Genomic DNA, 17,729 nt, shown 5'->3' with positions numbered 1-17,729 from the left:
CTAAAATTCGGACGGTCCTACCCGAAACTGTGTTTAAAGTACACATGTAACAGGGCTAAAACACGTGCGTTTTACGACTAAGGGACGGCACGCAGTTACGCACTATTGGAATCGGCCGCGAATACCTTTTTCTACCTTGGTGAAATATTACCAAGCTTGTTTGCAAGGGACAGAGTTCGTGTGGCCGAACAATGTTGGCTAAATGATTGATAGTGTCAATATTTTTCGGTTTACGTGGCCATTATGTGATTTGTGTGCGTCGGCGGCAGGTTATTCAATCCTTTGTGGTTTTGATGTTTATTATAAAGCTATTTTCCATTTTTGTTTGGTTATTTTATTCCATTTATTATTTGCTTTTGTATACTTTTAATATCGAAAGAATCTTTACTTATAATATCTTTCATAAAACTTGCAGTATACTTATATTTTATACTTTCATAGCCGGCGTTTTTGTTAAGCGCAAAACTCGTCATTGGCTCGGCCAATTTGGTTGGTGAAGAAACAGATAGAGTGTGTACATAGCAGCAATTGCACGCGAGCAGGGCCCCGCAGTCAGCTAGTAAGTAATAAAAAAAACAAAAGATTTCTTTTAAAATATTTTTTTATTCACATACAGTTTTTTTAATAAATAATAATTCGTCTATTTGCAGCCCAGTCGAAGAGTTTAAATACAAATCAGAAATATAATTTTTACGTTAAAGGATACATTTTTTTAGAGGGTTCGTCCTGCGGCATTTTAAAATTGATTTATATACAATATTAACAACATAATGGTCACTAACGAACGACAAAATAAACTACAAAGCGTGCTATATTTATCTCTGACTGAACTTTAAACATGGTGTACTTATTGTCAATATCAAATCTAAAACCCAATACATTATACTACAAAATTTAATTATACATTTATTTGTATCATTGACATAAACACAATTTAACAATTGACAGAATCACAGTACCCAGATCTGATATTTTAGCATTTCAATTTTAACAGAAATATTGCTTTAATCGTTCTTATAACAAAGGAATAATAGTTTCAACTTCATTGAATTATTGTTATGGAGTCTGGAAGAAGCCTTTGCCCAACAATGGGACAGTATGGTAAGGAAAAAGGTCACGATTAAGCCCATAAATTACATGTAATATTAAAACTATTTTTAGTATTGGCTCTAAATGATCCGTGTTTATATTTTTCTAAAGAGATCACAACTTAAGCCGCCACTAACCCCATCTATTAATGTGTTTATAACACTAATATTGGCCGTGTGTGCGCGGCGTTGTCTTGTATAAAGTATAGATGGCGCTATCACAAAAAGTAATCACTGCTATAAAATTTATTGGTAACTATGTTACATTAACTATTATTTTATTCGTACAAAAAAGTGATTTATATGTATAAAATTATCTAAACATCTATTGCATTAAGATGCGATTATATAGGTGATATTATTTATAAATATTTTGTACATACTTAAACTACAGTAGATCATTTTTACATAAAGCTTTATCAGAGTAAGATTGAAATATAATGTCATAAGTAGCATTATTTAATAATACTGTGAACCCCTGCTTATCCGGCTACGGGAAAATTAATCAACAAAGATTTTTATTTCACTTTTTATAGGACAGTAAAATTAATCTATTACTTTACTTCTTTCAACAACACTGGAAGAGATTTAAATATAAAACAGACAATAAATAAAAAATGATATTCCTAAATATATAATTGCACTAATCCATAAATTCATTAGTTGTTTCAATTTCCTTTACAATCTCAAAGTATCCATTATTTTCATTCAAAATATAGGAACCAAAAAGCACCGAGAAAATCCTAAATGAAGTTTTATAATGTGCAACATTTACAAAAACATAAGTATAATATTAATGAGAAAAATACGTGCAAAGAAAGGCACAATATTTAAAACTCCGTTCATACCTAACACAACATTATAACGACGACAATTTTTCTAGACTATCATTAAAAAGTATTAGCACAGAATAGTACGGTCAGAATTGACACGTCCTTTCCTCATAACGAAAATTAAGCGCCCGCGATATCTACATTTTCAAAAAGTACTTCATCAATCGATCGTTTATCGAAACAATTTACTGACGACAAAAGCTTGATGGAAGTCGAAAAATGATTCATTGACAGTTGATTGAAGCAGAACCCTAAGATTTAAAAGCAAATAATGATGACTAAAACTTACAGATTTCGCTACTGAAGTAATGCGACCTTTTGTTTAAGAGGCGTAATTTTCTCCTACGCCGAATCGGCCGCGTACTATCGCTTCACGTACGCCGGAGAAAATAAAATAAATAAAGACAAGTAGGCATTGTTAATATGTGTTTGTACGTGAGATTTTGCACGTTTATTTATAGTTTATTTACTGAGACTAAACTTATAACAAATACTCAGTGACTACTCGCGGCTGATGTATATGGATAGTGTGTGTTGTTGTATTAATCTTTAGTAACGATTTGCACGATAGTTTTTATAATTCTGTTGCCTTTCTCGTAATGTAAGAGGTTTAGGGAAGGGTCGTTGATCTTTTCTTCTAACAGGTTTATTAGTTCCACTCGTATTGTTTTTAGCATTTCTGCAACCTGAAAACAAAAGAAAAGAGTCAAATTGAGAAACTCCTCATTTTTTGAAGTAGGTTAAAAAGTAAATTAGTGTTCGAATATTTTTTGGCGTTTAGCATACACATTCTCGACATGAGAGGCCAGTATTACAAATAAATAATATTAACTAAAATAAAAAAAATAGTAACACTTATGATGAGTATTTTAAAATAATAAAATGTTACTTACTTCGTGTTTTTCAACTTGGAACATAATCCAGCCATCTTCTAATGACACGATAAATGTTCCGTTGTGCAACTCCACGGACAGATTACAACCTGAAAATAACCATCGGATATTACGAGAAATAATGCCTAGAGTAAATTGACAGAAATCATAAGGGTTTATGATTTATAAGCTTTTTGTAAGCTTGCTTACCGGAGAACAAAACCAGAGGTAGTTGAGGCACCATTGAACATTCCCTGATAAACACACGGCTAGTTTTCACCTGAAAATAACGAAGTTAGAAAAAGATTTCCTTATTCATGAGAACGACCTTACAAATCAAAAGTTACGGTAAGTACTATTAAGTCTGTAAGTTACGCGTTTACAACCAAACAGCTGAACGGATTCGGGTGTAATTTAACATAGTGGTGGCTATAAACCAGGCAGTAGATAACAAAACTACTTAAAAAATCTAAAGATTTTAACATATTATATTTACGTCATTACAATACTCTCTCAACAATGACCCTTGATCTTAAGCAATTTTTCCTTACATTAAAATATATGCACAATATCTTATAACGATTTTATTATTTTCTACTCACTTTCTCCTGGTACACCAAGTAAGGGCTGCTAAAGTATCCTATAGTGGAGTTGACAGAGGAGGGGTGTAGCGCCACGTAGCCATCGCTCTTGGTCTTGAACTTGAGCTCGTCGGGCGTCGGCTGCCGGGGGATCGCGCCGCCGGCTTGCATGTGAAATGATTTCTCTGGAGTTAACACCTGGAAGAAATAATACAAGTGTTTAAAATTACAAACTCTGAGAGTTATACACAGAGCAGTGGTGCATCGAAATCTACTAACTTTTCACCATAATGATGTACTTAGACCTATGTCAAAGCGAATATGTTGCCAAATACCGCGCATGAAATCAAATTCTGGACATAAGATAAACCAAACCATTGTTCAACTTTTCACAACTCGGGAATCGAATCCTAGAGTCATCTGATGTTTTAAATAAATATTAACGTTTGGAGATGGTAAAACGACTTACCTTCACAACATTTGGATATAAAGCTGCACACAAAATAGCCGCCAGCAGCTTATCGTTATTTCCGTTGCTGTTTAACTGGAATACAAATTTACATCAAATACTAATAACCACATACTAAGCACTCATTAGGAGCAAAGAGAAAAGTCAGCAACAAATGTAGCGAATAAATCGCAAATTCAATATTTTTTCTTACGCAACTCAAATCATATCTGCTTTTATTCGCTAGATGGCGTTACTTGTAGACACCAGTATTGAACCAGACATTGTCTAAAATCATAAAAAAAGAATACACACCTCTTCTCCAGTAAAATTAGCGACGGAATCCTTCCTCATCTTTTTCCTGAGCGCGGGCATGTCTGGCACGAACCCAATAGATGCTAGGAGTCCTAACAGCTGGTGTTTGATGTCAGCCAACATGAGTAATGTCTTGTGAGAGAGGAAGTTCTCGCTAGCAAACACTAGCGCCGCGTGCGTACTGCTCTTCATTGCTTGCTGCCATTTCTGAGTAATATAATTGAACATTTTATTTTAATAGTAAATGTAGTTTGTTTATAATTTATTTTATGTAACTTATCAATTTAGGATCATTGTGTATTTGCTTTAAAAATTAAATAAAATGATTGGAAAACAAAAATCTTTTTTATCACGACACAACATTTTTTTTATTAATTGGAAAGAGTACGCAAATTTATGAGTCCTAAACTTTGCCTAATCCAAAAAGGAAAAATAGAGATTAGTTCAATAAAAGTATAGTTACCCTGTATGCTCTTAACGTTGTTAACTGGTCACTGTTAGAACACGCGAATTCTCTTCGTTTCGCATCTGCTTCACCCTGAAAAGCATAAAAAAATCATTTAGTAAACATTAATTATTAATGACATTTAGTAATCATTATTTTTCGATATCTCACTGGTTGTTATTAGTAGAGAGTAGTAGAAAATCGCGGTACTGTATTTATAATTATCATTAGTATAGAAGTAAATATTACCTTCTTCCCAAAAGGCGCAACAAACGGACTTTTATGACTTAAAAACGCTGCCATAGTGAGCGCGGAGTCCACACAACAGAATATAGCTCCGAACAGCATGAGCTTGCCGATCCGCACGTCCACCGGGAGCGCGGCCAAGTGCTTGCCGAGCGCGGTGAGGCAGAAACCTTTGTCTAACGCCCCGACGTCTTGTAGCCGGGAGAGTGCCCCGTCTATGTTCTGTTTTGTTGGTGGTTCTACTGTTTTACCTAGAATGTAAATAAAATATTTTTATTTTTTTGACAGGTTGCATTTAAAATACACTGGTACAAGTAACTAAGAAAGACAACAATATATTTTTTATTTGAAGACCTTCTACATATATGTAGCAACTTAAATAAATAGTGCTACACTTTTCTGTGTAACGAGAAATCCTCAAAGTTGTAGCACATTATAATATATTTAGTATGTGTGTAAACCTAATTAAACTAAAATAATTTTAGTTCATAACTGGCGTATCTTGAATTATTTGCATCTTAAAACGCGACGATTATATAAAAAATATTGCAAAGGTAGGTGTATCTTTTATAATCTAAAAAACGTTAATGCTAAAAAATAATTTCGTAGATCTCGCATACAATATCCCTTCTCCTAAACATATTTTTTTTATCAAAACATAAACTCACCTAAAACCTCATGTATACTCATATCTTGGAACAGCGGCAGTATCTTAATCTTCAACACAAGCTGTTCTAACGGCACTCTATGTATCTCAGGGACGGGTTGTTCCAGTATGTGATGGTGGAAGCGGTGCGACGTGAACAGATGCACGCAAACGCCGGGCATCACTCGACCGGCGCGACCTTTGCGTTGTTTAGCGTTGGCGCGCGAACACCATACTAGGTCGAGGGATTCCATGTTGCGGTTTGAGTCGAATCTAGAAGAAAGACGTAATTTTATATGAATAAGCATTAGCAGATGATGTATTGATAATTTTACAAGAACTATACGATTTTCTCAAATAAAGGAGAAGCAGGAACAAGATCTGCCTCAAGCAGAATGGATACCTCATTTATATTGGTAGAATAATGTAATGTATGCTACGATAACGTAAATTTTGAGCACTTTAGCTTTTGACAACTGCTTATAGACATGCTACTTTAACTATACTCGGGCCATTTCATACGTGCGAACCAAGTCATGTTATTTTATCGGAGTTTCTCGCTCGTACTTACACATTGTCACATTCATTCCACTCTTTTGATTATGACGTTTATAACGGCCTGATAATAGTAACGACATGGAAAAATAGGTATATCTAATTATGTAAATATATGCAGCCTTATTCATTTACGCTTTGAAGTCATAAATGCTGCTTTTATACAATAACGTAAACATGGGCTTTCTATATAACTCTTGTGAAACTTTAAGTATAGGAATCGAATAGATTTTACATTAAAGCGAAATCACAATTAAGCAGGGTCTCGCAATTCCTTTACCTTTTCTCCTTCATTCTCCCGCAGTCAATAACGAACACACAATCGTCTATCGTGACGGATGTCTCCGCTATGTTGGTAGACAGTACTATCTTACGAACTCCCGGCCTTGGCTTCTTGAACACTGACGCTTGTTCCTCGCTGGATAATGTTGAGTGAAGCGGGACTAAGACGTAGTTACCGGTCCTGGGAAGAATGGAAATAAATGTCAGAAAAAGATAATAGAATATAAATTGATATAAAGATTTGTTTTCTGTTTTTGGTCCAGTTAGATTATGGCCAGATTATTGTGGCCAGATAATTTGTCATAACTTGTATTTTAGCAAGTGGAACTTTCAAGTTTAACAATGCTTTATGATTAAAAAACTAACTTACTAAAAATACAAATTAGTTAACATATTTTTTTTTTAGAAGTGATTACACGCAAACATATTCATGACCCTCGCGCGTAACTACGCAGTTATCAAACATATAAAATCTGAAATTAATTGAAAAAGTTTTAATTTAAAAGGTTAGGTAAACATGACTTGTGACGTCACAACACTTACTTGGGACTGAAAGTATGGCTCTCAGCGAGTTGGTCGTGTAGTGACATGATCTCGGCGATACCGGGCAGGAATATGAGTATGGCGCCCTCCCGCGGCCAGCGGTGCTCACCACTCACTATGTACGTGAGCACGTGCTCTATTAACTCCAAGTTTATCTGTCGAAAGAACCGAAAATTCACAGTATTAAATTTGTCTCGGTCGATTTAAAATTGCCGTTTTGTTCAATAGAAAATTGCCGTTGGTAATAATAATATATGATGCTATAAATATATATTTTTCTAAATAAGTAAACATATTATTTGAAAAGTGTTCAAAGTCGCTAATGGCCTCTGCGACTTATTGGTCTTAAAATATAAAGCTGTTAGACTATACAATAAAAATGAGTCATAATGTTTATGATAGCTAATGATTACCTAAACTATTTAATTTATTCTTAGAAACTTAAGTCAATTTATTTTTAAAAATTTATTGCCTCTTGCATTTCAAGATTTGCCTCTTGCATTTCAAGTTTTTTTTTTATGTTAGCCTGTACTGTCTTACTGCTGGGCAAAGGCCTCCCCCATTTTTTTCCAACCCTCCCTATCTCCTGTTATGCGTGTCCGATTAATATTAAAGGCATCTAGGTCGTCACGCCAGCGCTTTTCAAGATTATATACGGTAAACCTTCTGTCACCAGCTTACCTTCTCCATATCCATAAGGTACATATTCTTGCAAGTAGTCTTACTGCACTTGGGGTACCGCGCTACCATCTGACTGATGTTCAGATGGTCATCTCGTATCGACACTTTAGGCGGTTCGTTAGACTCTGCTCTGACGTCACAGGTCTCCAGTTCCGTTTCCAGGTCTTGCTTCTTTTCACCTACAATTTATTAGGAAATATGAATAGAACATAGAGTTTAACAAAAATAAAAATCACGGCAATTAATTACAACTCGAATTGAAAATTAACCAAGTTTCATAATTACATGTTAATTTTTTTCTGAATTTAGTTGCCTGATTTTAGAATTTAAAAGCGGTAAATTGGCGCTAATTGGCTGGTAACGATAAAATGGCGTAACATCGCAAGTAGGATTATCACGTACCTTTTTTAATTTTCCTTGCGTAAGGTCCGTTTTCTTCTAAAACATAATTTGTCATTTCCATGATGTCTTCCAAAAACAATTGCTCTACGGGGAATGTTCTACCTGAAAATAAAAAAGAACAATGATTAAAAATAAAAGTTATCTGCTTATTTTTATTAAAAGTCTAACAGTCTAACAGTCAGACCGCGGCATTTCTAGGCGGTCATCCATCTAACTACTAACCGCGCCGGATGTTGCTTGACATTGTTGATCAGACAAGAACCGGTGTTCTCAACATAGTATAGACGTTGAACAATTAAGACACCGAAATACATACAAATGTACTGCCGTCACGTGATTACTAGACTGAATAATAACTATTTGCAGATAGGACTACCTCCTCTAAATTTATCTCCTTATAGAATGGCTAACATACCTGGTATTTCCAGTACTGGTATATTATCGAAGTACTCCGAAAACAAATCAGCATTTAAAGTAGCACTCATAAGTATGACGGTCAAGTCTTTCCTCACTTTGACAAGGTCCCTCAAGATGAGTAGCAGAAAGTCACTCTCCTCGGACCTCTCGTGGACTTCATCTACCAATATGTGAGTGACTGATTTCAATTGAGGATCGTATTCTAACCTTCGGAGCAAAATACCTGTTGTGCAAAATGATAGACGAGTTTTTGAGGAGACTTTGCTTTCTAATCTTATCTGAAAAAGGAAAAAAATAAATTGAGACTTTTGCATATTAAGTTCACTACATCGGCAATTAGTTATACACTTTGTTGAATGAAACATAAAGTATCACAGCAGTGACGACCGTAGTAGTACACTGTATTATACATGACTATTTCAAATACTTTGTATGAAGTTTACGAAATAAAAAATAATTTGAATTTGACTGTTGTTTTAATAGTACGACGTGAGTACGCTAACAAATATTTCGTCATGAAGAATATTTCTATGATCCACTTATTTTTTTATGTGCACTATATATAAAATATGAACGATCGTAAGATCTCCCAATTACAAAATATTCATTTAATGGTACCTACTAAATTACGTCATTATTAAGGACGGGTCTTCAGGAGTAACAAGAGAGGGTTTAAGCCTTGATTCCACCACGTCAATCAAATGCATTCTCTAACCTTACAATTTACATATTTCGGAGTCACTTACTCCGGTTCTGAGGACATTTATCAATTCAATAGCGTTTAAACTCATATAAAAAAATAGTTTGTTATACAATTGAGGGATAAAATACCGCTAAATGTACCTCAGAAACTAGCTTAGCCTTTGCCATGCCTAGCAACAAAATATACATAAGTCATTGCTTACCTGATAACCCACAACCTGCCCAGTCTTCTCCACTCGTTCTTCAGCCACTCTATCAGCGACACCAATAGCTGATATTCGTCTCGGCTGAGTGCACACGATCTCGACGTGGTCCGGACCATCTTTGTTGAAGTTGTCCAACCAGTTGTCCAATATGTATTGGGGAACTTGTGTGCTTTTACCACAACCTGTTTCACCACTAATAACTACCACCTGGAAAAGGGATAAGAGAGTTAATTTCATACATTTATAGCAACCTACACCTTCGCGTATAACAGGCGTGATATTATGTATGTATGTACAACATTAGACTATAATCATCCAACTGGAAGGTCATTTCAGAGTTAAATATTTTTGAATTGCTGATGGTAAGAGCAGATTAGTGTGGGTACAAATTTTTTTTCAGGCTAATTTACAAGACAATTGAGTTTTGAACATATTTTATAATAAAAAATGTAAGAGATAAGAGAATGTGCTTCAAACAGGGCAATGATTTTGCATTCGTAACGTGAGAAATTCCCTTTTGATAATTGCAGTCAAATGGGTATTAAATGCACTATCTTATAGCACAGTAAATATTGCGTTATAGATTAATTTTGATCCTTAAAATCTTATAATCAAGTAAACATCCTCAGCATTATGTTTAAGCCTTTAATAAAATCTTAGTATAATCCTACAATCACTTGAAACATCTACTACAATGTAATCTTTATATTTCTGTACTTGTAGTTAGTATTCTTAGTATCTCTATATCTTATCTTTGAATAGGTATGATGACATAATTTATGTTTGTTCCTGTGTTCAAAATAATTTTATCAATAAATATATATTTTTACAATCAATTACACAATATAAGTAATCAATTTGTAATAAGGGAGTGTTTGGGAATACCTTCTAGGTTTTTTTTATATTTTATATTGTAATTTAATGCAATAAATTAACAAACAAATAAACTAACTCTTACTAATAATTCAATCAAAATATCAATGAATTTAGGGCAAATCTAATGTTTTCAACTGAATTGCTATATTATTTATTCCGATATTTAGTTGAGTTACATGTGTACAGTACAAATAACTTGGAGAATTAAGCTAACAATAAAACATGGTCGAAAAAATTACCTTGTTTTCTTGTCCTGCAGCTTAATTCTCCAAGTTATTTGTACTGTCGAATTCGATAAAATTAAGTACCATATGACACTTACCTGAGATTTTTTAATAGTATTCAATATTTCGTTTCTCTTCTGCCAAGCAGGCAATTTTCTTCTAGCAGCCATCATTCTATTATACCTATCATTACTACGCTTCTCTGTCCACCGTTTAGCTATCTCTTTATTTTCTCTAAGCACCTCTTTGAAGTTTATATTAGACCTATGATCCTTATTCTCACCTTTTTTATAATGGGAAGGTAAATTCTCTTTACTTAAATCGGAATTTTCTATTAACTGCGGAAACAATGTGTCCCCTGGATCGGGAAATTGTCTAGTATCAAATTGTATGAAATTCTTTATATCTTCTTCATTGTTCAATAATTCAACTAAAGAGTATATACTTGGTATACCATCTTGTGCTAGTATTTTAGCTTCATCTAACAATTTTGCGGTCACTTTTAGAAACGTTAGTTGAGGGATTATTTCTGTACGGTTTTCTGATTTAAAGAATAATAACGGTGGTTGGTATGGATATACTGTGTCTTCAGGAAACCGTACTTCTAATTCATAAGTGACTTTCAAATCATCTTTTGTATCTAAGTGATCGGTCACTGGTTTTTCTTCTTTTACTTCATGTAGAAATTTACACTTAGCACCAAATCTACAAGGACCTTTGAGAAACAGTTTGCAGACTTCTTTCGGTTTAGTTTTCAAGCTACTATTGTAGTTTGTTTTCTTGCGGACAACTTCCTCTTTTACATACATTTTAGTAATGTAATCAAGGTTTAATTTAACAGTCCAGACATTATTATCTTTAATATTGAAACTAGTGTCATAAATTGACTCTAGAACTGCTTTTTCGTCCATTCGCATTTCAAGGAGTTCTGCATTTGATGGTACTTCCTCTGGTTTATCCTGCAGGTCTAATTTGAAGTATTTTAAAAAGAGTATTTCAAGTCCTTTGTCTATACTCTCTGCTGCAACTTCTAATGCTTCTGCACAGTGTACTTTGTGAAAGTTATACCTGAACATTAAAAAAATAAGGCAATCCATGAAAAGAAAAAAAATCTGTATATTTTTAATGGGTAAGTATTGGGTAGGGAATTTGACTAATGACAAGCAACAGAGATCATAAGCTGAGTAGTTTGGCATTGATTGTTGACTAATTCTTTAAAGAAATTCCTGTATAATATTGACTAATGTGTAGGGACCAATGGTATATAAATTCATGTTTTATAATACATACTTCTCCAATTTAGCCAATGCAAATGCTCTAAGCCTTGCCTCTGAGGTCTCTATCTCAGGTTTGCTAGTTATTGAATAATCACATCCACCTTGTACAATAAGGTTTCCTCTTTCCATCCAGTAGCGGTTACCCAAGTTTGAACCTTTGTCCTACAAAATAAGATAAAGATAAAAATGTAGGTAAAACCATTTGTTCCCTGTCTGTTGTTATCAAAAATACAATCACATGTTGTTGTTTTTAATCTATCATATTACACCACAGTATGAAAGATAAAAATTGCACAATTTAATGAAAACAAATACATGTGGGTGTGACATATCCCTTGACGAAAATATGACAGAAAAAATAAGATTTATTCCAGAAAAGTACCTTTCTAGTTAAATAGGCAACTTACTTTATACAAGCTGGCACTCCCAAGTTTAAAATCTGGACCATGAATAAACCTGAGAGTATCCAAAACAAGCTTCTGAGAATCTGGATTGAGGCGAATAGTTTGCATTTCCACCTTAAGGTTAGGATGAGGATCTTCTTCGGGCTCATTTTTAGGCTTTCTGTTGAAGTATATTGGTTGTTTCAGGAAAAAATAAGATAATAAAGTTTTCATAACACAGACGTTTTTATTACCGTATCCGAGCGTCCACAGGCTCCCGTAGGAAGAAATCTTCAGCTAACTGCCTGCTTTGATAATCCATATTATAGGTTATTGAGATAGTGAATAGGGAAATTACAAAATTATCACAAAATCGAATCGTGAACAAGACGTGGGCATGCAACTTGTCCCTACAAATGTCTTGTTCAGAACTGTCAAAATCCGTTTAGTGACCTCTTCTTATTATTAAACAAGCTCACACACAGTGATTCTGATTATTTTCGTTTTCGAAAATAGTTTTTGAAAAATTGATTTATTTTAATTTAAAATCAAATCAATAAACAAGTATTTCTTATTTTGATTAAATATTATCAAACACTGCAAAACTTACAACAAAACGTTGAACTGATCAACATTCCATTCAACGCAGATAATTATATTACGCTATAAAATTTTAATTCATAATTATTATACTGCAGAACAAAGCACATAAAAAACTAAGATTTTGGTTAGAATGGCAGGCAAATTTAATAATATTTTATTAATAAAATGGTCTACAACGCCATAACAAAAAACGAAAACGTATATAAACTATGTTGAATAAATATCAAGCATCGAATCGAAACGACCCAGTATCTGTCAGTCTTGACACAGTTGACATATCGCGTTTGACACAAATCCTCGAAAAAAAAGTATAAAAATTTGTTCATGGGTTCCCAGTCCACCAAAATCATTCGTACCTCCAAAATGGCGAGTCCTGCTGTAGATGTTCAACAATTCATCAAAGATGCTATTTCTAAAGACAAAGTTGTGATTTTTTCGAAGTCATACTGCCCTTACTGCGACATGGCAAAAAAAGTAAGTTGTTTTCAAGGATATTTTTTATATTTACCAGTTTAGCGTTCCTTTTTACTCATGTTTGATCATGAATGACTCATTATTTTTTCTCGGAATATCCTTAAAGTCTCTATTCATATATTACTGCAATAAATATATTTCTAATCTTTATTGTCTTAGGTCTAATCTCTAATATCAAAGTTCGGCAATACGTTGATAAATCATGTCACCGGTAGATACTTTAAACAGTATTTTTATGTAATTTCAGGTGTTTGCCCAAGTGAAGCAGCCCGCTAAGGTTTACGAGTTGGATGAGAGAGACGATGGCGCATCAATCCAGGATAACCTAGCCCAAATTACTGGGTTCAGGACTGTAAGTTACAATTTTGGTTTATGAGTCATTTGCAAACAAATATTAACTGTGTAGTTTTCCTTGTTTCCAAAATAATTCCTTCTAATTATGCTAATTGACAGCATCAGTATTCATTGTGTAGTAGAATATAAAGAAAATTGACATGTTGACATTGTGGTAACCACCAAAATTCAATTTTGACTTAATGTTCCAAAATTATATTATTGCGTATGTATTACTCAATGTTATGAAATACCTAAAATATTAAAAAGTATTGTTTAAAAACATTGCTAAACATTATGCAATATACCTACCTTAGAGCTTATAATCATCTAACATGGGACTGCGGTCTTCTCATTTACTCTATCAATTTGTTAATTTATGTTTATTTTTACTATTATTGTCTTAAAGTAAACAACACTTACAGTGTTAATATATTTGGAGGAGGATTAAGGAAACTGCTTACTTCCTTATCCTTTTTATTACAATTTTTATATCATTTTTCACAACTCATTCTATGGACAAAAGATTACCTAGGTAGCTAAATGAATCATTTCTAAGGTCAAAAATATACTCTTTATATCCCAATGAATCATAGTTATATTTAGAAATTAGAATTCTCCTCAAACATATCCCCAAGTGATTTTTTTCCTCTCCAAATCATTGTTACCTTAGTCATTCCATGATGTAGTAAAAATGTATCATATTCTCACGGACTCCAGAACTTACTTATTGCAGAAAAATGTTTAGTAAATACAACAAATCTCTGATATCCCAGTTAAAATGTAAATGGCATGTCTTCCAATGTGACAAAAATGTATTTCCTAGTTTTGAATACCTAAATGGTGTATTCTCATTCTTAATTATGTTATCACAGGCTGACAGAATAGATAATGGTCTTATTTATACATTTTACAAACTTTCAATGTTGCTCATCTCTAGAAATACTTCAGTTTCACTGCAGCTAGCGGTGTTTGCTCTGGCCAAATATAGGTCAAGAGTGCCTTATGCACTTAATATTGTTTGATAAAGATTTTATTGATTTCTTTTATTTTATTGAACTTCTCTCCTGCTATAAATTTCATGCGTATTCAGGGTCTAAAATATGTTTACCGAAGGTTTTCCTCATAAAATGTATGGGAGTGTTTATCAGTTACAGTTAAACTATCAGTTAAATCATGGTTCTTATCAATGTTATGTGGTTTACCAAACTTATCTATTTTACTTGATATTTTCATTGCGCCATATTATTTAACATTGAACAATAACCATGCTCTCATTTTTTGGGTTTAAACCAAAATTGTAGTACACTAATGAACCTATTAATTTCCCACTGTTGGGCAAGTGTCCCACAGTGGAGTGGTTAGACCTTGAGTCTACTATGCTGGCCATGTGCAATTGGAATCTTTTCATTTTGTCGAGAAATGTATTTAAGAACTCAAAGTATGCGAGGTTTTCTTTTATCACCATTACAATAATAAGATAAAACAATAACATGTTATATTTGTTTCAAGCATACATCTGATAAGTAAAATAAAACATAGGCTCGTACTTGTATGGAAACCTGAAGGGTACTTATTGAAGTCAAAACTGTTATTTCACTAATCTTTTGCATGTCACAGTAATTGGTGGTGTATTTTGTATATTATACAATACATTTTACATACTTCATGTATACTATATAATTTTTTACTGATAAGACTCATGTATTGTTAAATTTTGTTGTTATTCATAAATTATCATAATGCAATGTGGTAGATAGCATTTTTTTTGTAAGCCTGTGAATAAGCCAATAGTATAATATTGTCAGTTTCATTCACAATATCATTGAGTAAAATAGCCTCTAAGTTTAAAGTGAGTACATGTCTACATCAGTGTTCGAAACTACCAGTAGCTATGAAAATATGAACCAAAGGTTTTAAAAACCTAGAGAATTCTTTGTTACTGGCTTGGCCATAATGTCTCACCAGCATGCAAGTAAATGGCACAAAATATTTCTCATTCATAAATATTTACGTAGATGTATTTTTAGACCTTACTCTTCTTCTTGAGTAGTTATTACTAGTTATGTCAATTTTACTGTCAGTATTAGTTACGAAACTTACAGTAACAGCCACCTGGGCAATAGAAAGTCTTTTCTGTTTTCTGTAGCCTAATTTTTCGTCTATTATTAATCCTGATTTATCATTTTCCATAATAATGTATGTTTTTTAAATTTTCAGGTGCCCCAGGTCTTCATCAACGGCAACTGCGTGGGCGGCGGCACTGACGTTAAGGCTCTACATTCATCTGGCAAACTGGCACCCATGCTCATCGGATAAAAAAAAAAACAAAAAAACACAAATTCATAGTTATTAAGGGCAGTACTAACATGTACTCTTAAAACCAGTTATAAAAGCTTACTTATGCGCAGTTTTAATAATATTTATTTCTCAAAGTACAAGTAATTTTAATATTCTGTTGGTACTTATATAAATTAAGGAGTAAATATTTGTTTGTTAAAATATGCAGTCACAATGTTAGTTGCTATAATTTATATTTAAAATATATTTTTCAATAAAAGTTTTCAACTGTTATTCATGTATTTTTATTTATCAATGATAGACAGTTTAACCAACCTGAAAATAAATAAGTTACAGCGAATTTAACAAAATAAGTTTTTGGTCGTGCTAAGGAAAACGTTAGGGACTAAAGCGGTCACACTAATAAAATGAAGCACATAATTTTCGTAATAAATTATTCCCACAGAGTACCTACTTAATTAATATTGCATGTACCTGGGATGTATATCGCAGATATTCTTCACTACGAAGTCTCGAGCTATGACCGATAGATGGCGGTAGGTAGGCAGGCAATACTTTTAAAATCAGCTGTGTTGTGCATAAACATTTGCCGGCAGTAATATTATTATAGTTAATTAGAGATTTCTGTAGGTACTGTACTGATATTGTAAATGCGGAATAAATGATTGCTACTCGATGACGCCAAAACTACTCGTGTTTTGACGACATTGGTTAGACAGACATTCGGGAAATATTTTCAAGTGGAAAAAGCGCGGGCAGAAGATTGTGTTTGATATATTCGATAAACTGATTTTTAACTAATTAGTTTATACCTATCTATTATAGCCATTTGTATTGAATTTTTGTAGAGGTATTTTAATTAAACAACACTTTGAAAATAAGGTAGCGCCTTATCTCTGCAATAACCCTTCAATAAGTAAACGTGATCGATGTTAGAAAGACCCTTATTTAGCATATCACGCGTAGAGGTAAACAAATAAATAAAGTGACCAATCACGTCACTTGTCAACTAAATACATGCAATAATGCACTACGGTGAAGTGATTAAGTACTCGTATAGAATACTAATACGTTATCGGAAGATGATCGGAAAGGCATTGATTTACAATGTTGAGGTCACAGACTTATTTGAATACTGTAGCGATTCTGTGCAGTTAGTATCTACTATCGATCGTCGAAAGTTTGATACTTAAGGTGTAACGTAAAAATAGTTCTTACGGCACCCGCTAGAGGCGCTGATCAGATTGTCATACAAAATTGCTCGATAGTTAGCATGTTATTGATTGTCGTTAGTGGTAGAGGATAGCGCTACTACAGCAGTGGCGCGATTCTCCATGATCGGCGCTATCGAGTACCGAGAGTTTGGCATTTTAAATGTACTGCTAAAATAGTTCCTACAGCACCCGCTAGAGGCGCTCAACAGACTTTCATGCAAAGTTTCTCGATAACTAGCCGGTTATCGATAGTCGTTAGTGGTAAAGAATCACGCTAATGTAGCGCGATTTTCTACAGTCGGTGCTACCGAGAATCGAAAGTTTGACATTATAGATGTTCTACAAAAATAGTTCCTACGGCCCCCTCTGGGGGCGCTGATCAGATTTTAATACCAAATTTCTCGATAGCTAGCCGGTTATAGTTAGTCGTTAGTAATTAGTGATAGAAAATCGCGCTACTGAGACATTATGTGTACCTACAATGTTTGATAGTATCGTATCGAAATAGATTATAATTATATCTATACCTATCTTATTGACAGACGATACTTGGAAATTACATTTTATAAATAATGTTAAATAACTTGTTAAGCAGTTAACGATTGCTATAAATGTATGATAGTTAATGAATTATTAAATAAATAACAACATATAAACACTATGAATGCAATAAAACAAATAATACTTATTTAATTTACTTTAACGTTATTATAGAGTTAGTCGTAGTAGTTAAGAAATGAAGTACCTTTTGGATTTTTGTAGGCAATTTATCATCTATACTA

The 17,729-nt window shown here is 33.4% G+C and overlaps 2 protein-coding genes across 2 annotated transcripts; one reads left to right on the top strand and one right to left on the bottom strand.

Moving 5' to 3' along the window:
- Positions 1-2,371: 2,371 nt before the first annotated feature.
- On the bottom strand, positions 2,372-12,427 carry LOC142977127 (putative ATP-dependent RNA helicase DHX57). The gene is made up of 19 exons (XM_076120855.1): positions 12,277-12,427; positions 12,047-12,203; positions 11,653-11,801; positions 10,461-11,430; positions 9,260-9,469; positions 8,353-8,632; positions 7,938-8,039; positions 7,536-7,714; positions 6,855-7,009; positions 6,310-6,492; positions 5,497-5,747; positions 4,832-5,079; positions 4,601-4,675; positions 4,138-4,344; positions 3,844-3,918; positions 3,396-3,572; positions 3,004-3,073; positions 2,815-2,903; positions 2,372-2,607 (listed from the first exon to the last, which is right to left on the bottom strand). Exons 1-19 carry the CDS (start codon positions 12,342-12,344, stop codon positions 2,464-2,466), a joined length of 3,789 nt encoding a protein of 1,262 aa, XP_075976970.1. The 5' UTR covers positions 12,345-12,427; the 3' UTR covers positions 2,372-2,463.
- Positions 12,428-12,892: 465 nt separating this feature from the next.
- On the top strand, positions 12,893-16,006 carry LOC142977243 (uncharacterized). The gene is made up of 3 exons (XM_076121018.1): positions 12,893-13,099; positions 13,347-13,451; positions 15,653-16,006. Exons 1-3 carry the CDS (start codon positions 12,950-12,952, stop codon positions 15,749-15,751), a joined length of 354 nt encoding a protein of 117 aa, XP_075977133.1. The 5' UTR covers positions 12,893-12,949; the 3' UTR covers positions 15,752-16,006.
- The last annotated feature ends 1,723 nt before the right edge of the window (positions 16,007-17,729 follow it).

This window comes from Anticarsia gemmatalis, chromosome 12 (genome assembly GCF_050436995.1).
Source record: "Anticarsia gemmatalis isolate Benzon Research Colony breed Stoneville strain chromosome 12, ilAntGemm2 primary, whole genome shotgun sequence".
NCBI classification, from domain to species: Eukaryota; Metazoa; Arthropoda; class Insecta; order Lepidoptera; family Erebidae; genus Anticarsia; species Anticarsia gemmatalis.
This window is presented reverse-complemented; position numbering and strand designations above follow the sequence as displayed.